The following is a 16,732-nucleotide window of genomic DNA, read 5'->3' as shown; positions in this document are numbered from 1 at the left end:
CTCCATTGCACTCCAGCCTGGGTAACGTGAGTGAAACTCCCTCTCAAAAAAAAAAAAAAAAAAAATGTCTACAGTTGTTAATTTTGTCCTTGCTGTTTTTAGTGCTATTTGGATTCTTTTAAATTGGTTGTGTCATTCTGCATAATTTCTTGTTTCCTAGAGATATTTTCAAACTTATTTTAACTGCGTCTTTTTTTGTGAGTGCATCAGTCTTGGCTTTGGCCTAGTATTTTGAGGTACAGTCAGTGCATCCACTTTGTTTTTGCTTTTTTTTTTTTTTTTTGAGATGAAAATTTTCACCTGTCAGAATGTATATTTAATTTATGCTGAAATAGTATCTTTTTAAGTTTTTCAAAATTTATTTATTTTAGAGATGAAGTCTTGCTCTGTCCCCTAGTCTGGAGTGCAGTGGCTCAATCTCTGCTCACTGCACCCTCCACCTCCCAGGTTCAAGCAATTCTGCCTTAGCCTCCTGAGTAGCTGGGATCGCAGGCACCTGCTACCATGCTGGGCTAATTTTTGTATTTTTTTAGTGGAGATGGGGTTTTGCCATGTTGGCCAGGCTGGTGTCGAACTCTTCAGACAAAGTCTTGCTCTGTTGCCTAGGGTGGAGTGCAGTGACTCCAACTTGGCTGACTGCAACCTCCGCCTCCCAGGTTTAAGCAATTTTCATGCCTCAGCCTCCTGAGTAGCTGGAATTAGAGATGTGCGCCACCACACCCGGATAATTTTTTTTTTTTTAGTAGAGATGGGGTTTCCTCATGTTAGCCACGCTGGTCTCGAACCCCTGCTCTGAAGTGATCTGCCCGCCCTGGCCTCCCAAACTGCTGGTGTTACAGGCGTGGGTCACTGTGCCCGGCCAGCCCGGCCACTTTGAGTGGAGTGTGTTGCTTGGGTTGCTTTGGATCACTTTTATTTTTGTGGGTCTGCCATGGGTGCCACTTCTCAGGATCTTTTTTTGGTTCCCTGAATGTTTTCTGTTTTCAATATGTTGGTTACTCTGCTTGGAGTAGCAGGTTGTGTGCTCCTTTTTAGTGGGGTGTTTGTGTTACTTTTGTGAGAAGTCTGTTCTGGCTCGTAGGAGTATGTCCAAGATGAGTGCCACATTTTTGTCTGATTAGTGCCTCAAAAATATCCCTTTCCCTAGACGTGATTTTATTTTTATTTTATTTTTCTCACATCTAGTAAGGCAGGGAATTGTTGTTGTTGTTGTTGTTTTTTGAGGTGGAATCTCACTCTGTCACCCAGACTGGAACCTCCGCCTCGTGGGTTCAAGCAGTTCTCCTGCCTCAGCCTCCCGAGTAGCTGGGATTACAGGCGTGCACCACCATGCCTGGCTAAGGCAGGGAATATTTTTAATAATTTTTGTAGAGATGAGATTTCACTGTATTGACCAGGCTAGTCTCTGACTCCTGGTCTCAAGCCATCCTCTTGCCTTGGCCTCCCAGAGTGCTGGGATTATAAGTATAAGCCTGTAATCACCTGGCCTCCTGGACATGTTTTGCTTTTTGATTTCGAGACAGGGTCTTACCTTGTTGCCCATGCTACAGTGCAGTGGCGCAATCATGACTCACTGCAGCCTCCACCTCTAGGCTCAAGCTGTGTTCCCACTCAGCCTCCTGAGTAGCTGAGAACACAGGCATGTGCCACCGTGCCTAGCTAATTTTAAAATATTCTTTAGAGATGGAGTCTGGTTACATTCACCAGGCTGTCTTAAACTTCTGGCCTCAAGTGATCCTCCTGCTTTAGATACTTTTTATGTTTTGCAAGACAGAGTCTCGCTCTGTTCCCCAGGCTGGAGTGTGCTCGTGTGAATTCAGCTCATTGCAGCCTCTGCTGCCCGGGTTCAAGTGATTTTCATGCCTCAGCCTCCTGAGTAGCTGGGATTACAGACATGCACCACCAGGCCTAATTTTTTTATTTTTAGTGGAGACGAGGTTTTGCCATGTTGGCCAGGCTGGAGTGCAGTGGCATGATCTCGGCTTACTGCAACCTCTGCCTCCTGGGCTCAAGCGATTCTCCTGCCTCAGCCTCCCGAGTAGCTGGAATTATAGGTGTGCACCATTGTGTTGGGCTAATTTTTGTATTTTTAGTATAGACAGAGTTTCACCATGTTGGCCAGGCTGGTCTTGAACTCCTGACCTCAGGTAATCTGCCCACCTCTGCTTCCTAAAGTGTTGGGATTATAGGCGTGAGCCACTACGCCTGGCCTCCATATTGTTTTTTATAGTGGTTGTGCTAGTTTACATTCCCACCAGCAGTGTAAAAGTGTTGTCTCTTCACTGCATCTACGCCAACCTGATGTGTTTTTCATTTGTTTGTGTCATCAATGATTTCTTTCAGCAGTGTTTTGTGGTATTCCTCGTAGAGATTTTTTACCTCCTTGGTTAGATACATTCCTAAGTATTTTATTTTCACAGCTATTGTAAAAGATGTTGAGTTGCTTTCGTTCTCAGCCTTGTCACTGCTGGTGTGTAGCAGGGCTATTGATTTGTGTACATTGATTTTGCATCCTGAAACTTTACTGAATCCATTTATCAGATCTAGGAGCTTTTTGGATGAGTCTTTAGGGTTTTCCAGGTATACGATCGTATCATCAGCAGACAGTGACTGTTTCCCCCTTCACCGACTTGGGTGCTCTTTATTTCTCCTCTTGTGTGATTGCTCTGGCCAGGACTTCCAGAGCAGTGGTGAAAGTGAGCAGTCTTTTTCCAGTTCTAAAATGCTGTCAACTTCTCCCTTTTCCGTATAATGTTGGCTGTGGTTTTGTCATAGATGGCTCTTATTGTTCTTTCTATACTGAGAAAGAAAGGGATGCTGGATTTTGGCAAATGCTGCTTCTGTGTCTATTGAGATGATCATATGATTTTTATTTTTAGTGCTGTTTATGTGGTGTATCACGTTTGCTGATGGATGTATGTTAAACCAACCCTGTATTCCTGGTATGGAAGCTAAGTGTGTTGTCTTTTTGATATGCTGTTGGATTCGGTTAGGTAGTATTTTGTTGAAGATTTTGGCGTCTTTATTCATCAGGGAGATTGGTTTTCTTTTTTTGTTATGTCCTTTCCTGGTTTTGGTATTAAGGTGATACTGGCTTCACAAAATGATTTAGGGAGGATTCTTTCTTTGTCTATCTTTTGGAATAGTTTGAGTAAAATTGGTACCAATTCTTTGAATGTCTGGTAGAATTCAGCTATGAATCCCTTGGTCCAGGACTTTCTTTTGCTGACAATTTTTACATTACTGTTTCAGTCTTGCTGCTTGTTATAGGTCTGTTCAGAGTTTCTGTTTCTTCCTGGTCTAATCTAGGAGGGATGTGTATTTCCAGGAATTAATCCATCATTTCTAGGTTTTCTTTTTTCTTTTCATTTTTTTTAATATAATTTTTTTTCTTTTTTTTTAAGACGGGGTTTCACCATGTTGGTCAGGCTGGTCTTGAACTCCTGACCTCAGGTGATCCACCCGCCTTGGCCTCCAAAGTGCTTGAATTACTGGTGTGAGCCACCACGCCCGGCCTCTAGGTTTTCTAGTTTGTGCACATAAAGGTGTTCCTAGTAGCCTTGAATGATCTTTTGTATTTCTGTGGTGTTGGCTGTAATGTCTCCCATTTAGTATTTAATTGAGCTTATTTGGATCTTTTCCTTTCCTGGTTAATCTCACTTATGATCTATCGGTTTGGTTTATCTTTTCAAAGATCCACCTTTTTGTTTCATTTATCTTTTGTATTCTTTTGTATCAATTGCATTTAATTCTGCTCTGATCTTGGTTACTTCTTTTCTTCTGCTGGGCTTGGGTTTGGTTTGTTGTTTCTCTGCTTCCTTGAGGTGTGAGCTTAGATTGTCTATTTGTGCTCTTTCAGACTTTTTGATGTAGGCATTTAATGCTGTAAACTTTCATCTTACCGCCACTTTTGCTGTATGCCAGAGGTTTTGATAGGTTGTGTCACTATTATTGCATTCAAATAATTTTTAAATTTTCATTTTGATTTCATTTGATCATTCAGGAGCAGATTGTTTAATTTCCATGTGTTTGTATAGTTTTTGAAGATTCCTTTTGGAGTTAATTTCCAGCTTTATTCCACTGTGATCTGTGAGAGTATTTGATATATTTCATTTTTCTTTTCTTTTTTTTTTTTTTTTNTTTCTTCCCTTCGTTATAGATTTATCCATCTGTGGTCTTTATAATTACCGTCTTTATAGTTGGGTTTCTGAGTGGGCGTCCAACTTGTTGATTCCCGGCGCTAGAATCTGAGCAACCCACTGCGCCAGCCAAAACAGCGGCGTTAAGATTGATGGTGCTTTTCTGACTCTGCACCAAGAACCGCCGCACCAAGGCAGCAGCAGAACCACCTCGTCGGCCACAAGAGTTGCGCTGGCGACCCGTGGGGCTCCTCCGCTGGGAGTCTCTTGGTGCGTGAGCAATGAAAATTCATCTGAAAGTGTGTCCTCTCGTTCTCTGTGCTTTCACTGGGAGCTACAATCCCGAGCTGCTAGTGATCAGCCATCTTGGATCTCTCTCCCTCCACTGTGGCCTGAGAGGGTACTTGACATAATTTGATTTTCTTAAATTTATTGAGATTTGTTTTGTGGCCAGTCATATGACTTACCTTGGAGAATGTTCCATGTGTTGATGAACAGAATGTTCTGCAGTTGTTGGGTAGAATGTTCTGTAATTATCTGTTAAATCCATTTGTTCTAGGGTATAGTTGAGTTCCTTGTTTCTTTGTTGACTTTCTGTTTTGATGGCCTGTCTGGTGCTGTCAATGGAATATTGAAGTCCCCACTACTATTGTGTTGCTGTCTCTCTCATTTCTTAGGTGTAGTCGTAATTGTTTTATAAATTTGGTAGCTCCAGTCTTAGGTGCAAGTATATTTAGGATTGTGATATTTTTCTGTTGGACTACTCCTTTTATCATTAGATAATGTCCCTCCATCTCTTTTTAACTGCTGTTTCTTTAAAGTCTGTTGTGTCTGATAAAAGAGTTCTGCTCACTTTTGGTTTCCATTTGCATTAATATCTTTTTCCACCCCTCTACCTTAAGTTTATGTGAGTCCTTACATGTTACGTTAGTCTCTTGAAGACTTTTGCCTCATAGCTTTTAGGTGGATTTTTATCCATTCTCCCATTCTGTTTCTTTTAAGTGGAGCATTTAGGCCATTTACATTCAACTTTGGTATTGCAGTATGAGGTACTGTTCTGTTACATTTAACTTTGGTATTTCGGTGTGAGGTACTGTTCTCCTCATCATGCTAGTTGCTGCCTGAATATCCTATTTTCTTTTCTTTTTTTTTTTTTTTTTTTTTTTTTTTTTTTTTTTTTTATTGCATTATTGTTTTGTACACCCTGTGAGATTTATGCTTTAAGGAGGTTCTATTTTGGTGTATTTTGAGGTTTTGTTTCAAGATTTAGAACTTCTTTCAGCATTTCTTGTAGTGCTGGCTTGGTAGTGGTGAATTCTGTCAGCATTTGCTTGTCTGAAAAAGATGATCTCTCTTTCATTTATGAAGCTTAGTTTTGCTGGATACAAAATTCTTGGCTGATAATTATTTTGTTTGTGGAGGCTGAAGCTAGGACCCAAGTCCCTTGTAGCTTGTAGGGTTTCTGCTGAGAAATCTGCTGTTAATCTGATAGACTTTCCTTTATAGGTTACCTGGTGCTTTGGCTTATAGCTTTTAAGATTTTTTCCTCCGTCTTGACTTTAGATAACCTGAAGACTGTGTGCCTAGGTGATCTTTTTGTGATGAATTGCCCAGGTGTTCTTTGAGCTTCTTGTATTTGGATGTCTAGATCTCTAGCAAGACCAGGTAAGTGTTCTTCAATTATTCCCTCAAATCAGTTTTCCAAACTTTTAGATTCCTCTTCTTCCTTAGGAACACCAATTATCCTTAGGTTTGGTTGTGTAACATAATCCCAAATTTCTTGTAGGCTTTGTTCATTTTTCTTTTAATTACTCTTTTTTCTTTGTGTTTGTTGGACTGGGTTAGTTTGAAAACCTTGTCTTTGAGCCCTGCAGTTCTTTCTTCTATTGTTGAAACTTTGCAGTGTATTTTGTTTCTTTGTGTGTCTTTTATTTCCAGAAGTTGCAATTGATTTTTCTTTATGATATTTATTTCTCCGGAGAGTTTTTCATCTGTATTCTATTTTTTTTTTTTTAATTTAAGTTGTTTTTCACCTTTGTCGGTGCCTACTTGAGTAACTTAATAATCAGCCTTCTGAATTCTTCATCTGGCAATTCAGAGATTTCCTCTTGGTTTGGATCCATTTCTGGGGAGCTACTATGATCTTCTAGGGGTGCTATAGAACCCTGTTTTGTCATATTATCACAGTGGCTTTTCTGCCTCCTCATTTGGGTAGACTATTTGGAAAGATCTGGAACTCCAGGGCTGCTGTTCAGATTCTTTTGTCCCACAGGGTGCTGTGTGGTGCTCTCCCCCTTCCCCTAGGGATGGGGCTTCCTCAGAGCTGGGCTGCAGTGATTGTTACTGCTCTTCTGGGTCTGGCCACCCAGTGGGCCACCAGGCCCCGGGATGGCGCTGGGGGATGTCTATAAGAGTCCTGTGATGCGATCCGTCTTCGGGTCTCCCAGCCGTGGATACAGCACCTGCTCTGATGGAGGTGGCAGAGGAGTGAAGTGGACCCTGGGGGGTCCTTGGTTGTGTTTTTAGTGCACTGGTATTCTCAAATGCTGGTATGCTACAGTGAAGTTGTCACATGGACAGACCTGGGCCCTCTGGTCAGCCAGGATGTTGCAGGTGGTGGGATTAGTTGTTTTCTCCTACCTTGGAGCAGATTTGTTCTGTTATGAGTTGCTGTAATAGCTTGTGTTGGTTGGCCCCCAGCAAGGAGGTGGCACTTTCAAGAGACCACCAGCTTCAATAGAAGGGGGATGTAATCTCATCCTCCCTTGGCCAGGATGAGTACTGTACTCTGGTTTCTCAGGCAATGGGTGGGGCGGTGGAGCTTCTAAGAGCTGATATCTTTTGTCTTTGGCTATCAGGGCCAGCAGAGAAAAACCATCAGGCTGGGGGCAGGGTTAGGCAGGTTTGAGCTCGGACTGTCCTTAGGGGTGGGGCTTGCCGCAGCCACTGTGGAGGCTGGGGATGTGGTTCTCAGGCTGATGTACCTCTGCTGTGTCTTAGATCTTGCCCCAGGCTACCAGCCTCCCTGCTGAGAAGACAAAGGAAGGAAGCAGGGCCCTCAGGCCTCACCCCTTGTTGAGATTCACTCAGGGTGTTTGGCTAAATATTAAGGGAAATATTAGGGAAAGTTGTAAGATTATAGTCTCAAACCTCCTTGGAAGGCTGAAGGGTTTGCATTACTTTCAGTAGAAGTTTTGGCTGAAGGCTGCTAGTTCTTACCTTAGAGCATTATGTCCTAAGGTGAAGATTAGGGGTAATAAAAGTTTCCCCAGTTAGGTCTGTTTACCCCACATTCCTTTGTCTCTACTCTGTTTACTCCTGTGAACTTTGTGCCTGATGGCCCTGGGGATGTTGAAGGGGGGATTACCCTTAATGGTGTTTGTTCTGGGCCCCAGAACCAAAACCTTTTATCATTCACAAAACCACTCTTTTAACCGTGTTAATTATCCAAAAGCATGTTGACTTTTGGATATAACAGAACCTCTGTTATTAAATATATACTGAATAAATTCGAGGAGGAACAAGGAGAAGGGGTCAGTTAGCTGCAATTGCCCTCCAAGAGCAGCTGACAACCCCCTAGCCTGACTCTTACACTGTACTTTGTGTGTGGGGGTGTATTTGTTCATCCATTGCCGAGTCAGGGTCTGCAGGACAGACCTCCACGGGTGGTGATCAACATCTCAACCCCTCCCCACCTGCCTGCACCTTTGGCTGTGGCTTCTGGGCTTGTATCCATACTTCCTGTTTGCCCCTCCCCTTCTGGATTCTACTCAGAAAAATTCATGCTCAGTCAAAATTATTACAGAATTGAGCTGGGAGCTTCCTTTACCCTGCAGCTTCTCCCCAGTTCTGCTGGCTGCTTTCCCTTCCTCAGGGACCCCTGTGAAATGAGCCCTGGGGACCAGGAATGCCTACAGGGTTCTTCTCACTGCTGCTTCTACTTTTGTGTTTCAGTTGGCTCTCTAAACCCTTTTCAGCTCTAGGAAAGGTTAAATCCTTCCCCAGTGAGGATGTGTGTTTGGAGACAGGCTTTCCTCCCCTCACACTTTGGAAACTCAGTTTTTCAGCTGCCTTGCAGTGTTTGCTGACAGGTACTTCTTTCAGAGGGTCAGAGGATTCTTTCGGTTTTCCTGGTATGTTCCTGTAGTGGTTCTTGCAGCAATAGTTCATGATGTGATTCTCCAGACCCCATTCTGTGTGTCCGTCCAAGTGGGAGCTGCATGTCAGTCCTGTCTCTTGTCTGCCATTTTCCTCCTTGTCAAAAAGAGGTTTATTCTGAGACGAATGTGTGTGACCAAGGCCCAGTGTATTATCAAGAAGTCGTGACAGCTTGTTGTTTCTAATCACGGTTGTTTCTAATCACCCCCCGGCAGAGCCCTCGGATTTGGGGGCATGGCCAGACTCTAACACCTGTGCTCCTCTGGTTCCTCCTGGCTCCCCAAATGTCCTGAGTTTTCAAGACCCTCTTATCTGGGGGAGTTCCCTCTCTTAAGAGCATTTCAAGTCATTTTTGTTAGGTTTTATCCAGCAGTTCTAGAGGTTTTAAGCACATGCCTTTGAGTTTAAAACTGGACATTCAAAACTGGATGTTCCTATGTTTCCTTTTCCAATTAAAAGGGAAAACATAGCTGGGTGCAGTGGCTCACGCCTATAATCCCAGCACTTTGGGAGGCCAAGGCGGGTGGATAACCTGAGGTCAGGAGTTTGAGGCTAGCCAGGCCAACATGGTGAAACCACATCTCTACTAAAAGATAAAAAATTTGCTGGGCATGGTGGTGCATGCCTGTAATCTCAGCTACTTGGGAGGCTGAGGCAGGAGAATCACTTGAACCTGGGAGGCGGAGGCTGCAGTGAGCCGAGATTGCGCCATTGCACTCCAGCCTGGGCAACAAGAGCGAGACTCATCTCAAAAATCATAAAATAAAAGAGAACACTTGATTTGAGGTTGGCCATGGAGTGGCTGTGAGGGGAGATAGGACGGGACTGTGGGGGCTGGGTGGGTTTCCATTTACAGAGGCAGAGAACAGAGTGTTGGAGGAGCCCTTGATATATATTTTTTTAAGTTGAGATGGATTCTCACTTTGTTGTCCAGGCTGGAGTACAGTGGCATGATCTTGGCTCACTGTAGCCTCCACCTCCCGGGTTCAAGCAATTTTCTTGCCTCAGCCTCCTGAGTTCCTGGGATTACAGGCGCAAGCACCACGCCTGGCTAATTTTTGTATATTTTGTAGAGATGGGGTTTCACCATGTTGCCCAGGCTGGTCTCGAACTCCTGACCTCGTGATCTGCCCACCTTGGCCCCCCAGAGTGCTGGGATTACAGGTGTGAGCCACCGTGCCCAGCCCGAGCCCCTGACATTGAAGGGAGATGTTGTTGCACTGGTGCAGCATCCGCCCTGGGGATAAGTCCCTGCACAGCAGCCCCTGTGGAGCTCCCACGCCACCCTCTCTGTCTAGTTCCTTGAGGGGCCTTTCTAGCCTTCACAGCTGTATGAAGCCTCTATCTCTCCACCCCTAGCCAGTCCCCCAGTTTGGGCAGAAAAATTTAGTTTGGGTCATTTTTTAGTCTGAAATACTCTGCGAGCAAGTGGGTCACCTGGAGCCCAGAGAGGTGCCTGGCTGTGCAGGGGAAGCCAGAGAATGGTCGCTTCCACAGGCAGGGGAGACGTCCTAGGTGCCGGTCAGGGGGGCAGGAGCCTGCAGGGAGGGTCAGGGTGACGGTGGGCTCAGGATCCATGCTGAGGGCCCCTTGCAGCTTTCCTCTTCCCTTTGGGTTATTGCTACTGAAAACGTTTCCAGAGGTGGGAATGTTGAGACAGGGAAAGGCTTTCTGTAACTCAACCTACGTCACCAAAAAACGGCTGCTGAGAAAAAAGTTGAAGCAACGGATTCTGACGTTGATAGTGCTTGGGTGGGTTTGTTTCCTCTGGCTGCAGTGGCACTGAGGGTTTGTAATATTCTTACCAACGTTAGATTTAGTGGCCACACAGAGATCTTTCGAGTTTGTGTTTCCGGATTGGGTTACCGTAATTGGTACCCACTTTATCCAGGCACTTTATGCACGTTTTCCCTCTGTAGGTGTTTCTTTCCCCTTTTCCTGAGAGCAGGTTATGCGTTCCCTCCATGGCAGCACGGCTGTGGCGTGGGGGAGAGATCACAGCTTGTGTTCCTAGGACTTTATTTATTTTTTTGATGTGAAGTCTTACTCTCGCCCACGCTGGAGTGCAGTGGCCTCCAGGATACTCCATCGCTATGGATTTATGGATCCTGAACATATGTAAATAGAACCTCACCACATGCGGCCTTCTGTGTCTGCTCTTCCACTCAGCTCGTGGCTTCAGGGCTGCCCTGTGGATTTATGGATCCTGAACATATGTAAATGGAACCTCACCGCATGGGCCTTCTGTGTCTGCTCTTCCACTCAGCTCACGTCTTCAGGGCTGCTCTGTGTTGCAGCCTGAGTCAGGGCTTCATTCCTTCTTGTGGCTGAGTGGCAGCCCACTTTTTGTTCAACTGTTTATTCGTCAGTGGGCTTTTGGGTTGCTCCTGCTGTGGACAAGTGTGTATGGGATTTTGTGAGGATGTGAATTTTCAGCTCTTGGGCACATCACGATGGCTTCTTAGTGACTGTTTTCTCATGTGAATTCTGGATCATATCCTTTGCCTTTTTTCCCCAGGAGTATGAACAAGAATGTGAACTTGCCATTGCTGACATGGAGAGCCGGCGCGAAGATGAGGCTGGCCTGCAGCAGAGTCAGGTGACCTGGTGGGGCCCACACAGGCTCATAGCATGGGCTCTGTTACCCTTCAGGGCACAACGGGCTCCCGGTGGGTGGGGCAGTTGCTGCCATCTCCTCTCTCTGCCTTGTTTGTTTCCACATTCTGTGTGTGGAGCCACAGAAGGGCTGGTGGAGGGAACAGGCGTGGCTGTCGGAGGTCAGGGGGCTTGATCAGGTGCAGGCCACATGAGTGACACACTGACCTCAGGGCTGGCCACTCTCCCTATCAACTGCGAAGCCCCCTCCAGGTACAATGCTGTTGTCCAGTGAGGGAATTTGGGGCGCTGGTACTCAGGGCGGTGATGAGCTGTGGGGTCACTGGCAGAGTTGCTGGTTGGCGTCTCGGTGTCGTCTGGGTCTCTGTGTCCTGCCCTTGCCCCCAGGAGGTGTCTGCTGTTTCCCTTTCTGTGTCCTCCTTACCCTTACTCATTCTCATTCATGCTTCTCTGTCTCCTGACGTGCCCTGGTTCTGAGCATGGGCCCTCATCAGAGGCCTTCTCTCCACTGCAGGCGGTGCACGGCCTTGAACTGGAGGCGCTGCGCCTCAGCCTGAGCAACATGCACACAACGCAGCTGGAGCTGACGCAGGCCAACCTCCAGAAGGAGAAGGAGACGGCGCTGACGGAGCTGCGGGAGATGCTCAACAGCCGGCGTGCCCAGGAGCTGGCCCTGCTGCAGAGCCGGCAGCAGCATGAGCTGGATCTCCTCCGGGAGCAGCACGCACGGGAGAAGGAGGAGGTGGCGCTCAGGTGTGGACAGGAAGCAGGTACTGCATGGGCTAGGTGGGCGCAGGTGGTGTGTGGGCTCGGCGTGGGCGTTCTTGTGCTTCTTTCCTCTTGGGGTTGGGAGCTGGGGCACCCTAGCACTGTCTCCCCGTCTCTGTTCTCAGCACCTCACCATCTGGTTCTGTGAGAGCCTGAACAAAGGGGTCCCTCGGGTTTTTGTGGCCAGGAGATTAGAGCAGGTATTGAGATGAGACCCAGGGCTGACCTTCACCTCCTCTCTTAGATTGTTCTGTGTGGCTGGAAGTCACGGTGGCCTCAGTTTGTTATTTAAGCCAGATGCCATCACAGACACGTTCTGCTAGCCCGTGAGCGCTGCCACACGTCCAGTGGGTGCCAGAGCCTGGTTGTTTCCTGGGTGATCGGATCACTGAAAACGTTGAGATTGAGTGACCTGAGCTGCTTTTTGTTTTTCTTGCAGCTGAGCTGAAGGAGAAATTACAATCAGAAATGGAGAAAAACGCCCAGATAATAAAGGTACCTGTGATCGATTGTAAAATGCAGGTTTCTGTGTGTTGTTTTTCCTTTCTTGCCAGGTCCCACGAGAACACTTCTCACCTGGATTCAGACAGGAGCCAGTCGAGGCTTTATTAGAATATGCTGGATGACAGTATATTGCACTCTTTGTTTATGTAGTCTGTATTTGTCAGAAAGCGTGCTTTGTATTTTACATTGACTTGTATAACATAAAGGCGCTCATCTGCCCCTCCATGCTGGCTTCCGAGTGCCCCCTGTGGCCTGCCCCTGAGTGTGTTCTGGACACAGCCTCTGCCCACGTGGACATGGCAGTTAGCTACAGTGCATGGGGTGTGGATGCTGCGGCGCTGGGGAGGATACCAAACAAGGAGGAGGTTTCTGGTGGGGTGGGTTGCACCTGCTACGGGTGGCCTCACTGGGGGACCACAGGTAGTGCCACGTCATTGCCAGGCCCTTTGCCAGAGGAGTGAGCCGTCTGCAGTGCTGAGTGTGGAGACCCTTCCTGAGCCAAATGTCTGGGCAGCTCTCAGGCCATTGGCAGGCAATGGATATCAGTCCAGGCTTGGGATTGTGTTCCGGTCACCTGCTCCTCTGACCCAGGCAGTGGGATTCATTTCTCAGAGCACTTGGGACAGAGATCAGCCCTTGGGTGAAGGTGGGCAAAGTTGTCATTGGTTCCTAGGTCTTGTGGGGAGATGCATTTCTAATGCTTTGAGGGTGACTGTGTAGATTATGCCTTGTGTGCAGAGGCCGGTCTATTTTGGGGTAGGCAGTCCTTGCTTGCTGCGTGCAGAGGCCGGTCTGTTTTGGGGTGGGCAGTCCTTGCTGCGTGCAGAGGCCAGCCTGTTTTGGGGTGGGTGGTCCTTGCTCGCTGCGTGCAGAGGCCGGTCTGTTTTGGGGTGGGTGGTCCTTGCTCGCTGCCTGCAGAGGCCCGTGTGTTTTGGGGTGGATGGTCCTGACTTTTCCCGGCTGCTTGCCTCCCGGATGCTTCTGCTTCTCTCTCCTGCCAGCACTCAGGAGAGAGACTGGGTGTCAGGCCTGTCAGGACAGTTTAGTTGGGGGCAATGACTCCCGTTCTTGTTTTTTGTTTTGTTTTGTTTTGAGACAGGGCCTCGTTCTGCCTCCCCAGGCTGGAGTGCAGTGGCACAATCATAGCTCACTGCAGCCTTGACCTCCTGGGCTCATTTGATCCTCCTGCCTCAGCCTCCCGAGTAGCTGGGACTACAGGCACGTGCTACCACACACAGCTCATTTTGCATTTTTTTTGTAGAGATGGGGTCTCACTATGTTGCCCAGGCTGGTCTCAAATTCCTGGGCTCTGGTGATCTGCCCGCCCGGCCTCTCAAAGTGCTGGGATTACAGACATGAGCCACTTTGCCTGGCTTCCTCATGAGTTTTGACTGTGTGATTTAAATTTCTTTAGCACAGATAATCAACTATTGACTTTAATTTTTTTCTTAATTAGACCCTGAAGGAAGACTGGGAATCTGAAAAAGATTTATGTTTAGAAAATCTACGCAAAGAATTGTCTGCAAAGCATCAGTCAGAAATGAAGGATTTACAAAACCAGTTTCAGAAAGAATTGGCAGAACAGAAAGTTGAGTTGGAGAAGATTTTTCAAGACAAAAACCAGGCTGAATGTGAGTAATGAAAATGAGCAAGTGTGGAGTGGGACTGAGTTCTTCTGGGTGATAACTGGAAGGAATGCTGTTCATGTCACCATGCGTGATGGAGCACACGTTAAGGAATGCTGTTCATGTCACCATGCGTGATGGAGCACATCTTAAGGAATGCTGTTCATGTCACCATGCGTGATGGAGCACATGTTTCCTGCCTTTGCTTTTTTTTCCCTCTAACATAGATCATAGGAAACAACCTGCCTTTACTTCTAAATGCTGGATGGCTCCGTGCACGTGTGACAGGCTGGTGGCTGTCAGGGGTCACAGGACTCTCAGGATCCTTAAACCTTCCTGATATTTGCTTCAGAGATTTTCTTGGCATGCTCAGTTACTAAATTATTACCAAAGCAGCCGCGTTGTGCTGGTTCACTTTCGAAACTCATGCGTGTTCCAGCATGGCCCTCATGGTGGGATGGCATGGGTAGGTGATGTCCGTGCCCCACTGGGGTGGGGCGTGTGAGATTCACACGAGGGGCCCGGGGGGATATGGGATGCCCAGGGCACGGCCCTGGGTGGCAGTGCTCTGCTTGCACCGTTACTGTTACTGGAGCCCCTGTCTTGTAAACCAAGTGAGGTTGTTTTACCCTTCTAGGGGCCCTTAGGAACCTGGAGAGTCAACATCAAGTAGCCATTGAAAAGTTACGTGAAGACCTGCAGTCCGAGCACTGCCGGTATTTAGAAGACTTGGAGTTAAAGTTCAAAGAAAATGAAAAAGAAAAACAGCTGGAGGTGGGCAGCAGCTTAAGTTATTTTAATTGCTTGGTATATTAAGGAAGCTTTAAAAGATTTGGGAATCGGGCTGTTTCGCATTATGTTATTTGCTAAAACTTAAGTACTAAATTTAAAGAGACTGGCCGGGTGTGGTGGCTCACGCCTGTAATTCCAGCACTTTGGGGGAGGCCAAGGTGGGTGGATCACATGAGGTCAGGAGTTTGAAACCAGCCTGGCCAACATAGTGAAACCCCATCTCTACTAAAAATACAAAAGTTAGCTGGGTGTGGTGGCGGGCACCTATAATCCCAGCTACTCAGGAGGCTGAGGCATAAGAATTGCTTAAACCCAGGAGGCAGAGGTTGCGGTAAGCTGAGATCGTGCCACTACACTCCAGCCTGGGTGACAGAGCCAGACTCCGTCTCAAAAACAAATAAAATAAAACAAAGTAAATAAATTTAGAAAGACAGTCAGTGGTGAATAAAAGTGCAATGCATATTCTTTACAGGTCTCCCTGAGACAATTACACAAATTTCAAACACTAGGTAGGTGTAAGGCCACATCCTCTGACCATAATCCAGTAAACCTGAGATTCCTGGGAAAAGTTAACCAAAACTTTTTCTGCTGTTTTATATTCAAGATGCTTTTCTAATGAAACACAGGTCCTTGTAGGGGGCCTGACAAACCCAGGCCTCAGACCAAGTATCCCAAGCATCAGTTCAGGAAATTACAACATAAATCACAGATGGGGTTAGTCGTGGTTTGTGAAAGATTTAGACTCCTAAGAATACAGAAGTAGCTGGGGTCTAGGGTTTTGGGGAGGCCTGTCCTGGGCCCCTTATGTCTCCCAGCGGGACTCCGGTGCCCACACACCCTCCTCCTGCAGAGTGCTCAGGCCTGGCCTCGCTCCACACCCCAGTCTCTCCCTGGGCCCTTCCAGGCTTCTCCTCATGGATGGGAAAGAGGGGGCTGCTAGCACCTGCTGGTCCTGATGCCCACGATGGGGAAAGGTAGGAGGGGCAGTTTTCATGAGGACAGCTCAACCCCAGGTGCAGCGTTGCCCGGACATCGTGCCATGCTGGGCTGGGGTCTTGCTGATTGTACAGAAAAGTTTAGTGTCACAGTGTAAGAGGTATCTGCTTCCTTCATTTAAAAGTATTGAAAGTAGAAGCCCCCTGTTTGGTAGTCATGGGTACTATGGGCTAGTAAGACTCCGTAAATTTCATTCAGCGGTCTGTATGTGTGACCCCAAAACCGAAGCAGGGAGGTGCACACAGGTGAAACCACACAGCTGCGGCTGTCATGGAACCTGGCCGGGCCTACTTCTCAGCTGTGACACACAGACCTGGAAGGCGCTGTGATTCTGAAAGTGCTTGGCCTTGTGGAGTCAGCACTGATCCCTCTTGCCACGGACAGAGCTCTCTCTGTCTCTGCTGTGGCCAGCTTTCTCTGAGCTGCAGGTTTGGGATGTGGACATTTACCCTGAGGGTCGCAGTGGCAGGGGATAAAACCACACGCGTCTCTGCTGGGGTGGGGGCCTTGAGCTCATTAGGTTCTCACCTCAACGCGTTGCTTTTTTCTAGTTAGAGAATCTTCAGGCATCATACGAAGACCTAAAGGTGCAGTCACAAGAAGAGATCAGGCACCTGTGGTCCCAGCTTGATTCTACGAGGACCAGTAGACAGGAACTGAGTGGTGAGGAATTCTTTTGGAAAATTCAGATCCCTAAAAACTGAAGCTGTGTGTTTTTTATTGTTGTAACCCCAAGCTAGAATTTAACAATTCTAGCAAGCACAGAAGAGTGATTTACCTGTTCAGCATCTTGAAGGTTGATGTGTATGGTTTGAAGGTGGAGGTTTATTTGTGAGAGATAGCGCTGGTTTTATGCTAAGCCCAGTGCAGCAGTGATGTGCACCTGTGTGTCCCTGAAGGTGAGACTGACACTGGCAGGGGGTGGTGCCTTCACATCTCCGGAAAGCTTTCCAGTAGTGCTGAGTGTTCACCTTGGCAAGGCCGTTGAGTGCTGTCCAGGTGCATGTTGGCTTACCCAGTGTCTGGGGTCACAGGGTGGTGCCTCACATCCTGTTGCCAGGCTCCTGTGGCCCCAGCTCTCCGGGTCTCCATGCCCCAGCAGCCGTAGCCACTTACTGAGGGCTGCTCTGCTCC

The 16,732-nt window shown here is 47.2% G+C and overlaps 1 protein-coding gene across 1 annotated transcript in view; it reads left to right on the top strand.

The window, feature by feature from the left end:
• PCNT (pericentrin) overlaps nucleotides 1–16,732 on the top strand; it is a 112,547-nt gene that overhangs the window by 17,223 nt on the left and 78,592 nt on the right. Inside the window, exons 5-10 of the mRNA XM_017538476.2 lie at nucleotides 10,816–10,896; nucleotides 11,428–11,683; nucleotides 12,121–12,176; nucleotides 13,642–13,816; nucleotides 14,448–14,584; nucleotides 16,150–16,261. Coding sequence (XP_017393965.2) covers nucleotides 10,816–10,896; nucleotides 11,428–11,683; nucleotides 12,121–12,176; nucleotides 13,642–13,816; nucleotides 14,448–14,584; nucleotides 16,150–16,261 — 817 coding nt within the window. The remainder of the gene's footprint in view (nucleotides 1–10,815; nucleotides 10,897–11,427; nucleotides 11,684–12,120; nucleotides 12,177–13,641; nucleotides 13,817–14,447; nucleotides 14,585–16,149; nucleotides 16,262–16,732) is intronic.

Source organism: Cebus imitator, unplaced genomic scaffold (genome assembly GCF_001604975.1).
Source record: "Cebus imitator isolate Cc_AM_T3 unplaced genomic scaffold, Cebus_imitator-1.0 Scaffold112, whole genome shotgun sequence".
Taxonomy (NCBI): Eukaryota; Metazoa; Chordata; class Mammalia; order Primates; family Cebidae; genus Cebus; species Cebus imitator.
This window is presented reverse-complemented; position numbering and strand designations above follow the sequence as displayed.